The sequence below is a fragment of the Salvelinus alpinus genome, chromosome 4, assembly GCF_045679555.1.
Source record: "Salvelinus alpinus chromosome 4, SLU_Salpinus.1, whole genome shotgun sequence".
In the NCBI taxonomy this organism is placed as follows: Eukaryota; Metazoa; Chordata; class Actinopteri; order Salmoniformes; family Salmonidae; genus Salvelinus; species Salvelinus alpinus.
In genome coordinates this window covers 19,616,753-19,630,848 of record NC_092089.1, presented here as the reverse complement: position 1 = coordinate 19,630,848, position 14,096 = coordinate 19,616,753, and the positions used below count along the sequence as shown (strand labels likewise).

Genomic DNA, 14,096 nt, shown 5'->3' with positions numbered 1-14,096 from the left:
CACGTCCAGCGTAAAAATTCTCTGTCCTCGGTTGCAACACTCACTACCGAATTCCAAACTGCCTCTGGAAGCAACATCAGGACAAGAACTGTTCGTCGGGAGCTTCATGAAATGGGTTTCCATGGCCGAGCAGCCGCACACAAGCCTAAGATCACCATGTATAATGCAAAACCTCGCTAATGCCCTTGTGGCTAAATGGAAGCAAGTCCCCGCAGCAATGTTCCAACATTAGTGGAAAGTCTTCCCAGAAGAGTGGAGGCTGTTATAGCAGCAAAGGGGGACCAACTCCATATTAAAGCCCATGATTTTGGAATGAGATGTTCGACCAGCAGGTGTCAGCATACCTTTGGTCATGTAGTGTATTTGTAAGTATTTAAACATTTCAAATAGAATACTTTATACGTTTTTCCTCAAACTGTACCTCTGTAACATTTTACTGTAGGCTATTCCTACAGTACCACTATGCCTATTCTATTGCTGTGGGTGGAATGTCTGATCTCGACGAGAGATGCGCGTCAAAGGACGGAGGGTGGCCAAGCAATCTGCTCGTGCGCAGAGACGCTCATAATTCAACCGCTCCCATCTTCCAGCTCGCTCCGCACCTCTCATCCTGATCTCAGTCCCCGGTCTTGTCTTTTTCGCTGACTCAGTGCCTTAAAACAACATTTTCGCCCCTCTGACCATAGCCGCAACACCCGTAGACAGCCATGGCCAAAACTGCAATTGGTAAGGATGCAATTACGATTTTTCAGCATGGATAATTGTTAGAGTTTGTTATAGGGATGGAGGCTGAGATCTGTGCGGACACCTGCATCATCCTCATTATTTTATTACAGTATTTGGGCCCATAGGGACGGCAGACAAAAACTGCTCTTACAGATTGGACATTTTATGTATGTTATGATTTTATATCAAGTGTAAGATTTATTCTGGTTAAGATGTTGGCGCGATTGTTTTTTTCTTATTTATAGCGGTTTTATTTACAACGCTGCACCTACTGCTGGTGATACGGCGGAGGCTCTAGTAGAAGCATAATGCAGAGAGACCCCACCCAATACTCCGGTCTGACTACCATTTCACCACAGTCTGACAGGCTGAGATATAATTCCTTCTTTCATTTATGTACTTTTATGAGTATACTCTTATAACGGTTATATCGCTTGTTTGAGCTCGAATTTGATAGAGAATCAATTTTAGGTGAATGAAAGGGGCGTGCTGACAATGCATTGAATTCAGTGGTTCATTTGTTGGCCTACAGTAGTTAGTCATGTATTTGTTACCATCATTTGTCTGATGTGTATTTAGGATCATTTGGCAGTTTTGTGTGTTTTATATTACAGTAAATGTGGGTTACATTTAAGATATTAAACTAAAAGTATAAATGAATATGGGCCTTGTCATCAATATCAGCCATGATATGCCAATGCAAAACAATAAGGCCTAGAGTATTTTGTTTTAGTGAAGGATTCTACACTGAATTAAACTGTTATATGTCAATATAACACACAATGAAGGGGAAGAGAAAATAATTTGTTGCTTTATGTCTTGTTTGACATTTTTCTGAGTTGTTTCTCAGTGGAACTGTGAAAGTGACTGACTATCAAAAAGAGTTGATTCTCTGTTCTGTCTAGTCTGACAATAGAATAGCCAACACTTAAAAGTCATAGGCCTACTTCCTCTGATCTCTGTTCTACCTAGAAATATTTGCTCTTGGGTTTCCATAGTGCCGGAATGTATTCCATGTTCAGTAGGGCCTTCATTCTATTATGGAATGGAAATGGATTCATGCAGTTCCATTGTATCTTAGTGATTCTGATGACATGTGGCAGCAGGCTGTGTTGAGCAGTGAGCCATGTCACGCAGGTGTAGCAGGCCGCCAGACAGCAGGCTGTGTTGAGCAGTGGGCCATGGCACGCAGGTGTAGCAGGCCGCCAGACAGCAGGCTGTGTTGAGCAGTGGGCCATGGCACGCAGGTGTAGCAGGCCGCCAGACAGCAGGCTGTGTTGAGCAGTGGGCCATGTCACGCAGGTGTAGCAGGCCGCCAGACAGCAGGCTGTGTTGAGCAGTGGGCCATGTCACGCAGGTGTAGCAGGCCGCCAGACAGCAGGCTGTGTTGAGCAGTGGGCCATGTCACGCAGGTGTAGCAGGCCGCCAGACAGCAGGCTGTGTTGAGCAGTGGGCCATGGCACGCAGGTGTAGCAGGCCGCCAGACAGCAGGCTGTGTTGAGCAGTGTGCCATGGCACGCAGGTGTAGCAGGCCGCCAGACAGCAGGCTGTGTTGAGCAGTGAGCCATGGCACGCAGGTGTAGCAGGCCGCCAGACAGCAGGCTGTGTTGAGCAGTGAGCCATGTCACGCAGGTGTAGCAGGCCGCCAGACAGCAGGCTGTGTTGAGCAGTGAGCCATGGCACGCAGGTGTAGCAGGCCGCCAGACAGCAGGCTGTGTTGAGCAGTGAGCCATGGCACGCAGGTGTAGCAGGCCGCCAGACAGCAGGCTGTGTTGAGCAGTGGGCCATGGCACGCAGGTGTAGCAGGCCGCCAGACAGCAGGCTGTGTTGAGCAGTGGGCCATGTCACGCAGGTGTAGCAGGCCGTCAGGCAGCAGGCTGTGTTGAGCAGTGAGCCATGGCACGCAGGTGTAGCAGGCTGCCAGACAGCAGGCTGTGTTGAGCAGTGGGCCATGGCACGCAGGTGTAGCAGTCCGCCAGACAGCAGGCTGTGTTGAGCAGTGAGCCATGGCTCGCAGGCGTAGCAGGCCGCCAGACAGCAGGCTGTGTTGAGCAGTGAGCCATGGCTCGCAGGCGTAGCAGGCCGCCAGACAGCAGGCTGTGTTGAGCAGTGGGCCATGGCACGCAGGTGTAGCAGGCCGCCAGACAGCAGGCTGTGTTGAGCAGTGGGCCATGGCACGCAGGTGTAGCAGGCCGCCAGACAGCAGGCTGTGTTGAGCAGTGGGCCATGTCACGCAGGTGTAGCAGGCCACCAGACAGCAGGCTGTGTTGAGCAGTGGGCCATGTCACGCAGGTGTAGCAGGCCGCCAGACAGCAGGCTGTGTTGAGCAGTGGGCCATGGCACGCAGGTGTAGCAGGCCGCCAGACAGCAGGCTGTGTTGAGCAGTGGGCCATGGCACGCAGGTGTAGCAGGCCACCAGACAGCAGGCTGGGATAGTGGCCAGCCCTGCAGCAATGGGCCGCTCCACACGCTGCTGGCCTTTGCAGCAGGCTAATCAGTATTGACAATCTGCAGTCCTCTTCGGACAGAGCTCTCTCTCTCTCTCTCTCTCTGATGCTGTACCTTAGTGAAGTCAGGGCTACTGGTACCTAATACAGTAGGGTGATAGTAATACAGTAGGTATTTATTTTGGTGTTGGTGTTGAGAGACTTTGTGCCATATGGGGCCCTGATCCAAAGTGGTGCCCTATAAAGCGAGTAGGGTGCCATTTTGAATTTGGACACAGCCTGTCTCTTCTAAATCCCTCCATCACTATTGAAGTGAAGACTTCCTTCTAATAATGACGATTACAACTCTATTAAGATAGAGTAGCATCTAGCCTTTAGCTAATGCTCATTAGCTTACTGTTATCAGATCATGATACAATTCATTAGTAGCGCTCAAGTTCAACAAAAGTTCATGATCAGTTATGGGCTGCTCTGGCAAGGCTTTTTATTATGTTATTTAACCTTTATTTAACCAGGCAAGTCAGTTAAGAACAAACTCTTATTTACAATGACGGCCTAGGAACAGTGGGTTAACTTCCTTGTTCAGGGGCAGAACCACAGATTTTTACCTTGTCAGCTCGGGTATTCGATCTAGCAACTTTTCAGGTTACTAGCTCAACGCTCTAACCACTAGGCTACCTGCCGCCCCAACCACTACCCACTAGGCTACCTACCTGCCGCTTTAATACTGTCGGTGTGAAGCAAGTCTGTATGAATGTTCTGTATGAGCCGCTCTGGCTCGGACAAGGCTTTAATACTGTCAGCGTGAAGCAAGCCTGTATGAATGCTCTTTTTTCCACAGTCAATAAACAGCATAATGACGATGTTATCTCCTATAGGTGCCATTATAGTGTCTGACTTTGGTTGTGTCAAAAATGGCACCCTGTTCCCTATAGTGTTTTACTTTTGCACTATATAGAGTGTGATAAAGCACTATATAGGGAATAGGGTGCTAAAGCACTATATAGGGAATAGGGTGCTAAAGCACTATATAGGGAATAGGGTGCCATTTTGGACTCCTCCACGTAGCAGTGTTAACAGTCTGGTGTGCTTGTGTTCCCTCAGCATACAAAGAGAAGATGAAGGAGCTGTCTGTTTTCTCCCTCATCTGCTCCTGCTTCTATCCAGAGGCAGGCAACAAGCTGGTCGTCTGTGAGTTCGAAGGTAAGAACCAGGTCACACGAGAGGTAAGAAACAATCAGGATAGGAAAGTTACTACAGATATTGCAGGAGTTTCCTCTTGAAATCAGACACGTCTGTGGTAAGGACAACTTGGTTGCTGATTATCTCCCAAGGGTGGGCAGTTAATACGTTTTGCGTTTTGCGTTTAGCCAGTTTGTTGCCCTGGCTCACAATTTGTTTTGAGTATTGTCTTGGTTGAGCTCGTTCCAAGGGGACGAGAGTTATAGAAGCGTACGTGAGTTTTTCAAAAATTTGTGAGTTTTAGGAAATTATAAGAAAAATAAAAAGAGGAAAATGAAGATTGTAAAATAAAAAAATTATATATATATAATACCAGTCAGAGGTTTGACACACCTACTCATTCAAGGGTTTTTCAACAGGACAATGACCCAACACACCTCCAGGTAACCTCAAAGGTAAAGGGCGTCTACTTTGAAGAATCTTAAATATAAAATATATTTTGATTCATTCAACACTTTTGTGGTTACTACATGATTCCATATGTGTTATTTCATAATTTTGATGTCTTCACCATTATTCTACAATGTAGAAAATAGTAAAAATAAAGAAAAACCCTGGAATGAGGAGGTGTGTCCAAACTTTTGACTGGTATAGATGGTACTGTACTGATACTGTATAGATGGTACTGGTACTGTATAGATGGTACTGTACTGGTACTCTATAGCTGGTACTGGTACTGTATAGATGGTACTGTACTGGTACTGTATAGATGGTACTGTACTGGTACTGTATAGATGGTACTGTATAGATGGTACTGTATAGATGGTACTGTATAGATGGTACTGGTACTGTATAGATGGTACTGTATAGATGGTACTGTACTGGTACTGTATAGATGGTACTGTACTGGTACTGTATAGATGGTACTGTATAGATGGTACTGTATAGATGGTACTGTATAGATGGTACTGTATAGATGGTACTGGTACTGTATAGATGGTACTGTATAGATGGTACTGTATAGATGGTACTGTATAGATGGTACTGGTACTGTATAGATGGTACTGTACTGGTACTGTATAGATGGTACTGTATAGATGGTACTGTACTGGTACTGTATAGATGGTACTGTATAGATGGTACTGTATAGATGGTACTGTATAGATGGTACTGGTACTGTATAGATGGTACTGTATAGATGGTACTGGTACTGTATAGATGGTACTGTATAGATGGTACTGTATAGATGGTACTGGTAATGTATAGATGGTAATGTATAGATGGTAATGTATAGACATGGAGTGTTAACTCTAGTTGGCGCGCCCTGTTTTGATTTCTAGACAGAAATAATTCTTTATTTGCTTTTATTTTCCTCCTCCTTTTTGTTTTGCTTCCTGTCTCTAAGTTTGGTGTTGGTTTTTCTTTTGTTTGCCTCTTCTTGGGCGAATTTAGTGGGTCTCATGGTGGGTATCTTTTCTGTTCCAGTTGTTGTTGCTAGTCACCTTCCAGTGGACACACACATGAGTGTCTTTCAGAACCCCTCCTTAAACCCCACCTGTTTTGTTTTGGTTGTTGGTCAGGGACTCTTTGTTAGTTCCCCCTTTTGTTTGAGTGACATTTTTGGTTTCCTTGCTGGGGAACGTAACGCAACACTTTTTAATTCCAATGCGTCATCTTTCAGATCAAGTCAAAGCATTGTAGTCTGAATTTCACTAAAGTTGACCTGATGCCATTTCAGGTCAATCCAGGAGCTGTGCCCTTTATTGTATTTGTGGATATTTATTTATTGTTTTGGATGTCCTCCTGAATTGAAGAACATGACTTTATTGTCCAAAGTACATGGATGTCCAACAGAGAACTGTCTCATGCTTAATTCCAACCCCTCAGAAAAACATCCACAAGACACACATGAAATGAAGTGGTTTCACATGCACGTATCTTCCCATATCTTTTGGACATGTCCTAAATTACAACTCTCCTGGACAAACATAATATATAAACTTAAAGACCTGTTTAAAGTGGACATCCAAATAACATAACGTATCTCGGAATTTCTCCACAAGCACTCAACAATACTGACAAACTGCTCTCTAAAATCGTTTTAGCCGTGAGTAAGAATGCAATAGGAAGACACTGGCTATCACCTCAATTATCAAATCAAATCAAATCAAATTTATTTTATATAGCCCTTCGTACATCAGCTAATATCTCGAAGTGCTGTACAGAAACCCAGCCTAAAACCCCAAACAGCAAGCAATGCAGGTGTAGAAGCACGGTGGCTAGGAAAAACTCCCTAGAAAGGCCAAAACCTAGGAAGAAACCTAGAGAGGAACCAGGCTATGAGGGGTGGCCAGCCATTACCAACCATCCTGAACACAAAAGACCAGAACCCAGAAGACCAGACCCCAAAACACAGAAGACCAGACCCCAGAAGACCAGACCCCAGAAGACCAGACCCCAGAAGACCAGAACCCAGAAGACCAGAACCCAGAACTTAGAAGACCAGAACCCAGAAGACCAGAACCCAGAAGACCAGAACCCAGAAGACCAGACCCCAGAATACCAGACCCCAGAAGACCAGACCACAGAATACCAGATCCCAGAAGACCAGACCACAGAATACCAGATCCCAGAAGACCAGACCACAGAAAAAATATATAAACTTTTTCACTTGTTTTCAGACATGGAGGTGAAGCCAATCAACAAGCGGGCGTCGGGCCAAGCCTTTGAGGTGATTCTGAAGCCCCCCTCCCCGGTGTCAGATGGGGCCCACAGCATCGCTTCGCCCCCCAAGAGGGAGGTGTCCCTAGAGGACATCCAGAAGAAATTGGAGGCAGCTGAGGACCGGAGGAGGGTGAGTAGTAGAACTATAGAACTAGAATGATAAAACTAAGAAAAAAGATCCCAAAAGTGTTCTTCGGCTGTCCCCGTAGTAGAACCCTTTTTGGTTCCGTGGTTCTACCTGCAACCAAAATGTCTGCTGTCCGATAGCACCTTTTTTCCCTTAGAGTGTATATAATTCTAGATATTTGAGTAGGCAACCCCAGGGCCCTGTTGATATAATAATTAATATCCATATAATTAGAATCAACAGAACAGTTGTCCCATTCAAGTTCATATTCCGTGGTGGACGGATCGGCGGCCATATTGAATGTACCAGTCAAATTACTGTGGTCTGAGGTGCTTTGACCATTCTAGTGATGCCAACTCTATGGTGACATCCATGGTCTCTCTGTGGTCCAGTCCCAGGAGGCCCAGGTGCTGAGGGCCCTGGCAGAGAAGAGGGAGCATGAGAGGGATGTGCTGCTCAAGGCCATGGAAGAGAACAGCAACTTCAGCAAAATGGCAGAGGAGAAGCTGACCATGAAGATGGAGCAAATCAAGGAGAACCGGGAGGCCCACCTGGCAGCCATGATGGAACGCCTGCAGGAGAAGGTGAGAGAAGACTGGCCAGTAGTACTGTAGCAGTAGTAATGGAGTAGTAGTAGTAGTAGTAGTAGCAGTAGTAATGGAGTAGTAGTAGTAGTAGTAGCAGTAGTAATGGAGTAGTAGTAGTAGTAGTAGTAGCAGTAGTAATGGAGTAGTAGTAGTAGTAGTAGTAGCAGTAGTAATGGAGTAGTAGTAGTAGTAGTAGTAATGGAGTAGTAGTAGTAGTAGTAGTAGTAGTAGTAGCAGAAGTAGTAGTAGTAGTAGTATTAGTAGTAGTTGTAGTAGTATTAGTAGTAATGTAGTAATGTAATAGTAGCAGTAGTGGTAGTAATGTAGTAGTAGTAGTAGTGATGTAGTTATGTAGTAGTTGTAGTAGTAGTAGCAATAGTAGTAGTAGTAGTAGTACTGGAGTAGTAGTAGTAGAAGTAATAATGGAGTAGTAGTAGTAGTAGTAATGTAGTAGTAGTAGTGGTAGTAGTAATGTAGTAGTAGTAGTGGTAGTAGTGGTAGTACTGTAGTAGTAGTAGTAGTAATGTAGTAGTAGTAGTGGTAGTAGTAGTAGTAGTACTGTAGTAGTAGTAGTAGTAGTAATGTAGTAGTAGTAGTAGCAGTAGCAGTAGTAATGGAGTAGTATTAGTAGTAGTAGTAATGTAGTAGTAGTAGTAGTAGAAGTAGTAATGTAGTAGTAGTAGTAATGTTGTAGTATAAGTAGTAATGGAGTAGTAGTGGTGGTAGTAGTAGTAGTGATGTAGTAGTAGTAGTAGCGGTAGTAGTACTGTAGTAGCAGTAGTAGTAGTAGTAGTAGTGTGGTAGTAGTAGTAGTAGTAGTAGTAGTATTAGTAGTAGTAGTAGTAGTAGTAATGTAGTAGTAGTATAGTAGTCATAGTAGTAGTAGTAGTACTGTAGTAGTATTGATGGAGTAGTAGAAGTAGTAGTAGTAGTAGTAGAGACAATCCACCTGTTTTTTATAGAAGTCCAGTTCAGTAGCAGTGAGCTCCCTTCTCCTACTGTAGAGTGTTAGAGAGGTGTAGGACTTCTCATCCTCATCCCATCTCTCCAGGGTCAGGAGGCAGTCTGAGCACGTTGTCAGGAGAACCTCAGTAACAGGGATGGGGGTCACTGAGGTCCACGTGTTATTGTCATGCAGAGTAAAGTTAGAGTCGATCCTGGAGCATCAGAGTCCTCTGATCCGGAATACTGAAGCCATAGAAGTCTACGACATTGAACGGCACAAAGTCCTTTATCCAGGCACTGTGTAACAATGTGTTCAGTATTAGCTACCAGTAGTAGTAGTAGTATGAGTACTATAGTAATAGTAGGACTGTATTAGTACTACTGTCGTAATAATAATACTGTAGTAGTAGTACTTTTATAGCACTAGTAGTAGAAGTTCTGTAGTAGTAGTAGTAGTAATACTGTATTAGTAGTAGTATTAGTAGTAGTAGTAGTGGTAGTAGTGGTAGTAGTAGTAGTAGTAGTAGTAATACTGTAGTAGTAGTAGTAGTAGTGTTAGTAGTAATACTATTGAAGTAGTAGTAGTAGTAGTGCTGTAGTAGTAGTAGTAGTACTATTGAAGTAGTAGTAGTAGTAGTAGTAGTAGTAGTAGTAGTAGTAGTAGTAGTACTGCAGTAGTAGTAGTAGTTCTGTAGTAGTAGTAGTAATGGTGTAGTAGTAATGGTGTAGCAGGGTAGTAATGTCTTAGTAATGTAAGATGGAGCAGATCAAGGAGAACCGCCAGGCCAACCTGGCAGCCATGATGGAACGCCTGCAGGAGAAGGTGTGATCTAGAATTAGAATGATAGAACTACAATTAAAACAGAGTCTTCATTCTAAGAGACCACTAGGGGTCATCCTGACTGCATATGCTATAGCTATAACTTCCTGTCCAGTGTGGATGTTAACTTCCTCCTCTCTATCTGTGGTGTCTGTGTCCTGTGTTTCAGGAGAGACATGCAGCCGTGGTGCGCAGGAACAAAGAGCTGAGGGAAGAGCTGACAGCGTGAGCCCCACCTCTCCCCAACATCCACCAACCACGTCCCTCCACCCAGCCGCACCCCTGGAAACTCCACAGCAGACACCAAGACCTGGAGGGTGGAGGACTTCACTACTAACACACTGCACTACCCACCCGACCCCTCCACACACACACACACACACACACACACACACACACACACACACACACACACACACACACACACACACACACACACACACACACACACACACACACACACACACACACACACACACACACAATCAGTATTAACAGTATTTTTAATTGGATAATTCATGATTAACTTTTTTTCGAAGGGGAAAAAATCAACAACATGAAAACATGGGTATTATTTTGTAAATACTTCATTTTTGTATCTATCTTGATGGGTAGACTAGGCTGATTGAGCGCAAACAAGTGTATCAAATGTACTGCGTTGTACAATTTCAAATGTTTCATTTGTTATCTAATTATTTATTGGTTCTTGAAATTTGAATCTACAATAATTTCTTTGTGAAAGTCTTTTTTGGTGTTGTGAGTTGGTTGTTAGCTGACGTTTACATTCTGATGATGTCAGTTTCTGTGTCTTTGTGAAGAATGTTAACAGGTAGTGAACTCAGACTCCTGACAGAGCATCCCATTTCATCACCTCACACACACACACACACACACACACACACACACACACACACACACACACACACACACACACACACACACACACACACACACACACACACACACACACACACACACACACACACACACACACACACACACACACACACACACACACACACACACACACACACACACACACACACACACACACACTCACGCACACAAACATTTCCACACACGCTATGAACGCACATTAACAATCTGCCAAACTCTCGGCTTAAAATGTCCACATGTCTTCAAATGATCTTGAGGTAGCTGGAACAAGAGAGGTGATTGGTCCTCTTTAACAATGTGTCTCCAGAGGGATCAACTGTTTATCACTTCCTCCAGACTGACCCCTGACTATATATGGCAGCCTGTTCCCTATAAAGTGCACCACTGTTGACCAGAGTAGTGCAGTAAAAAGGGTATATAGTGTTCCATTTGGGATGCAGGCCAGGTAATTAACTTTAGTTTACTCTAGTCTGATATGTCCACTGAATCTGGAGACTTGAATGTTATGACATCATAGAGCCACCATACATGACATCCTGGCCAGTAGAATGTTCTAAAGCCCCCTTTCCTTTATCTTGATAGACTAACACCGACACACATGTTCACTCTAAGTCTACGTGTGTGTGTTTGTGTGTGTGTGTGTGTGTTTCAAGTGAGGTGTCATATCATCAGCGTCCTCTCTCTGGTAGTTCCATAGACAGAGAATGGATGCTCCACATTCAGCACACTAAAATGACTCTTTTTAGATATGTCACAACGATCTGCCTGCATCCTCCACAAGCTGACTACTACAGTACAAGTGTTCTCCCTCCATGTGTCTCAAGCTTCGCTGAATAAAGCTTTGGGGTTCTGTCAACATGGCATGTACCATCTCATTATTTTCTGTGCTAAAGACAAGGAAACATGTAAACTGCCAAATAAAAGAACCAATGACCTAAACATATTGAGTAGTTGATGTTTTAGGAATGACTGTCCTGCTGTCGATAAGAGACGTTGAGTTGGCTACTGTAAGTGATGTCAGTAGAACAGGGTTTCCCAAACTCGGCGCTGGGGACTCTAAGGGGTGCACCTTTTGGTTTTTGCCCAAGCACTACACAGCTGATTCAAATAATCAACCAATCATCCAGCTTTGATGATTTGAATCAGCTGTGCAGTGCTAGGGGGAAAAACAGAACGTTCCCTTGGGGGCCCCAGGACCCAGTTTGAGAAACCCTGAAGTAGACTATCACCCATTCTATTTCCTTTTCTTTTTAAATGCTCCCGATTGTAGCGGATTATTGGGACAAACAAAACAATGTAAATCACATTTGTCTTAATCTGTATTTATTGTGTTGAATGTAGAGCAACACGAGCAGAGTGGAATTTGGTCCCACATCAAGGCATCAGACACTGTTTACAGGCTTGCTGGGTTAGGTACTGTAACCCTGGGTTACTGTAGAATACATGGTGGGCAGAAACCAATCAGGGAGGAGGAGGCAACTACTCATCAAACACAAAAAACATTGAAAATGCCTAATAAACATAATTCTTTAATTCGTTAAATATATTTCTGAGCATTCTTGGAATCTCTGAAATAAAATTAACTGCATTCTCAACTTCCTTTGCAATTTTATCTTCTAAGAGTGGAGTTGCTTGGGAACAGAGATCTTTCTGTGGATCCATGAACATCGCTGGTGGCAGACTGAGACAATCCACCTGTTTCTTATAGAAGTCCAGTTCAGTAGCGGTGAGCTCCCTTCTCCTACTGTAGAGCGTTAGAGAGGTGTAGGACTTCTCATCCTCATCCCATCTCTCCAGGGTCAGGAGGCAGTCTGAGCACGTTGTCAGGAGTCTCTCAGTAACAGGGATGGGGGTCACTGAGCTCCATGTGCTATTGTCATGCAGAGTAAAGTTAGAGTTGATCCTGTAGCATCCGAATCCAAAAGCATTTTGATGCGGAATACTGATGCCAAAGAACTGGGCGATGTCAAGAATGTTGTTCTGGGTACCGACCGGCACAGAGACCTCTATCCAGGCACTGTGTAATAAGGTATACAGTATTTGTTCCCAGAAAGGACCATCTGAACTCTCAGCAATATACACCCACTTCCCCAGAGTCTGCAAGATGGAAAGGCAGATAGACAATAACTGGGTTAGCTGACACAAACAACCCTGTCTCCCTAACCATGGGTGGACAGACAGACGACGGACAGACAGACGTACGGACAGACAGATGGAGTGACAGGCAGATGACAGACAGACAGACAGACGGACGGACGGACAGGTGGATGGACAGACAGACAGACAGACAGGCGGACAGACAGGCGGACAGAAAGACAAACAAACAGACAGACAGACAGACGGACAGGCGGACAGGCGGACAGACGGACAGGCAGACAGGTGGATGGACAGACAGACAGACAGGCGGACAGACAGGCGGACAGAAAGACAAACAAACAGACAGACAGACAGACAGACAGACAGACAGACAGACAGACAGACAGACAGACGGACGGACGGACGGACGGACGGCCGGCCGGACCGACCGACAGACGGACAGGCGGACAGGTGGATGGACAGACAGACAGACAGGCGGACAGACAGACAGGCGGAAAGAAAGACAAACAAACAGACAGACAGACAGACAGACGGACAGGCGGACAGACGGACAGGCGGACAGGTGGATGGACAGACAGACAGACAGGCGGACAGAAAGACAAACAAACAGACAGACAGACAGACAGACAGACAGACAGACAGACAGACAGACAGACAGACAGACAGACAGACAGACAGACAGACAGACAGACAGACAGACAGACAGACAGACAGACAGACAGACAGACAGACAGACAGACAGACAGACAGTACAGTTCAGTAGATAGTACCTGAGTGACACTGCTCAGCTCCAGTGGTCTCAGGACATCCTCACAGGTTAAAGGGGCTGCCTGGGAGCCAGTCACTGAGAGAAGGCCCAGGACAACAGTGACACACACAGCCAGCATCATATCTCAATATGTCTTACTCACTATAATGAATCTCTCTGTGTCTCTGTACAGTAAGTCTGTCTCACTCACTATAATGAATCTCCCTGTGTCTCTGTACAGTAAGTCTGTCTCACTCACTATAATGAATCTCCCTGTGTCTCTGTACAGTAAGTCTGTCTCACTCACTATAATGAATCTCCCTGTGTCTCTGTACAGTAAGTGTGTCTCACTCTGCCTGTTGATGTTTCAGTGATGCCAAGGATAGTTCCAGTCTTTTATATGATCTAATGTTTGCTCTCCTCTGCCTTTCATGGTACATCAGATCAGATGTCAGGGACATTTACTGTTTGTACTGTCTGGCAGAGGAGGCTGGTATGAGGATCTATAGGAGGACGAGCTCATTGTAATGGCTGGAATGGAATAATTGGAACGGTATCAAACACATCAGGCATATGGAAACCATGTTTGACTCCGTTCCATTTTACTACATTCCAGCCAATACAATGAGGCCGTCCTCCTATAGCTCCTCCCTGCTCTGCTGTCTGGGTTCACAGTTCCACCACTGTTGCTAAATCTAAACAAGACAAAGTCCCACTCCTAATCTCGTGTGGACAGACTACATAACATAAAATTAGTTTCTGACGCAATTATGCAACATTTTAGTTCTGACTTTAT

At 44.8% G+C, this 14,096-nt stretch overlaps 1 protein-coding gene and 1 long non-coding RNA gene across 2 annotated transcripts; one reads left to right on the top strand and one right to left on the bottom strand.

Moving 5' to 3' along the window:
- The first annotated feature begins 531 nt into the window (after positions 1 to 531).
- stmn2a (stathmin 2a) lies at positions 532 to 11,394 on the top strand. Its single transcript, XM_071395841.1, has 5 exons — positions 532 to 726; positions 4,278 to 4,376; positions 7,037 to 7,209; positions 7,599 to 7,790; positions 9,728 to 11,394. The coding sequence occupies exons 1-5, from the start codon at positions 708 to 710 to the stop codon at positions 9,785 to 9,787; spliced, it is 543 nt and encodes a 180-aa protein (XP_071251942.1). The 5' UTR covers positions 532 to 707; the 3' UTR covers positions 9,788 to 11,394.
- Positions 11,395 to 11,761: 367 nt separating this feature from the next.
- Positions 11,762 to 13,672, bottom strand: LOC139572947 (uncharacterized). The gene is made up of 2 exons (XR_011674520.1): positions 13,323 to 13,672; positions 11,762 to 12,552 (listed from the first exon to the last, which is right to left on the bottom strand). It is a non-coding gene; the product is annotated as an uncharacterized lncRNA (long non-coding RNA).
- Positions 13,673 to 14,096: the final 424 nt, after the last annotated feature.

Bases quoted from the DNA above. Each gene is read 5' to 3' on its own strand.
- stmn2a (XM_071395841.1), top strand. The intron at 4,377-7,036 runs GTAAGAACCAGG...ACTTGTTTTCAG, and splicing joins GGTCGTCTGTGAGTTCGAAG to ACATGGAGGTGAAGCCAATC. The intron at 7,791-9,727 runs GTGAGAGAAGAC...CCTGTGTTTCAG, and splicing joins TGGAACGCCTGCAGGAGAAG to GAGAGACATGCAGCCGTGGT.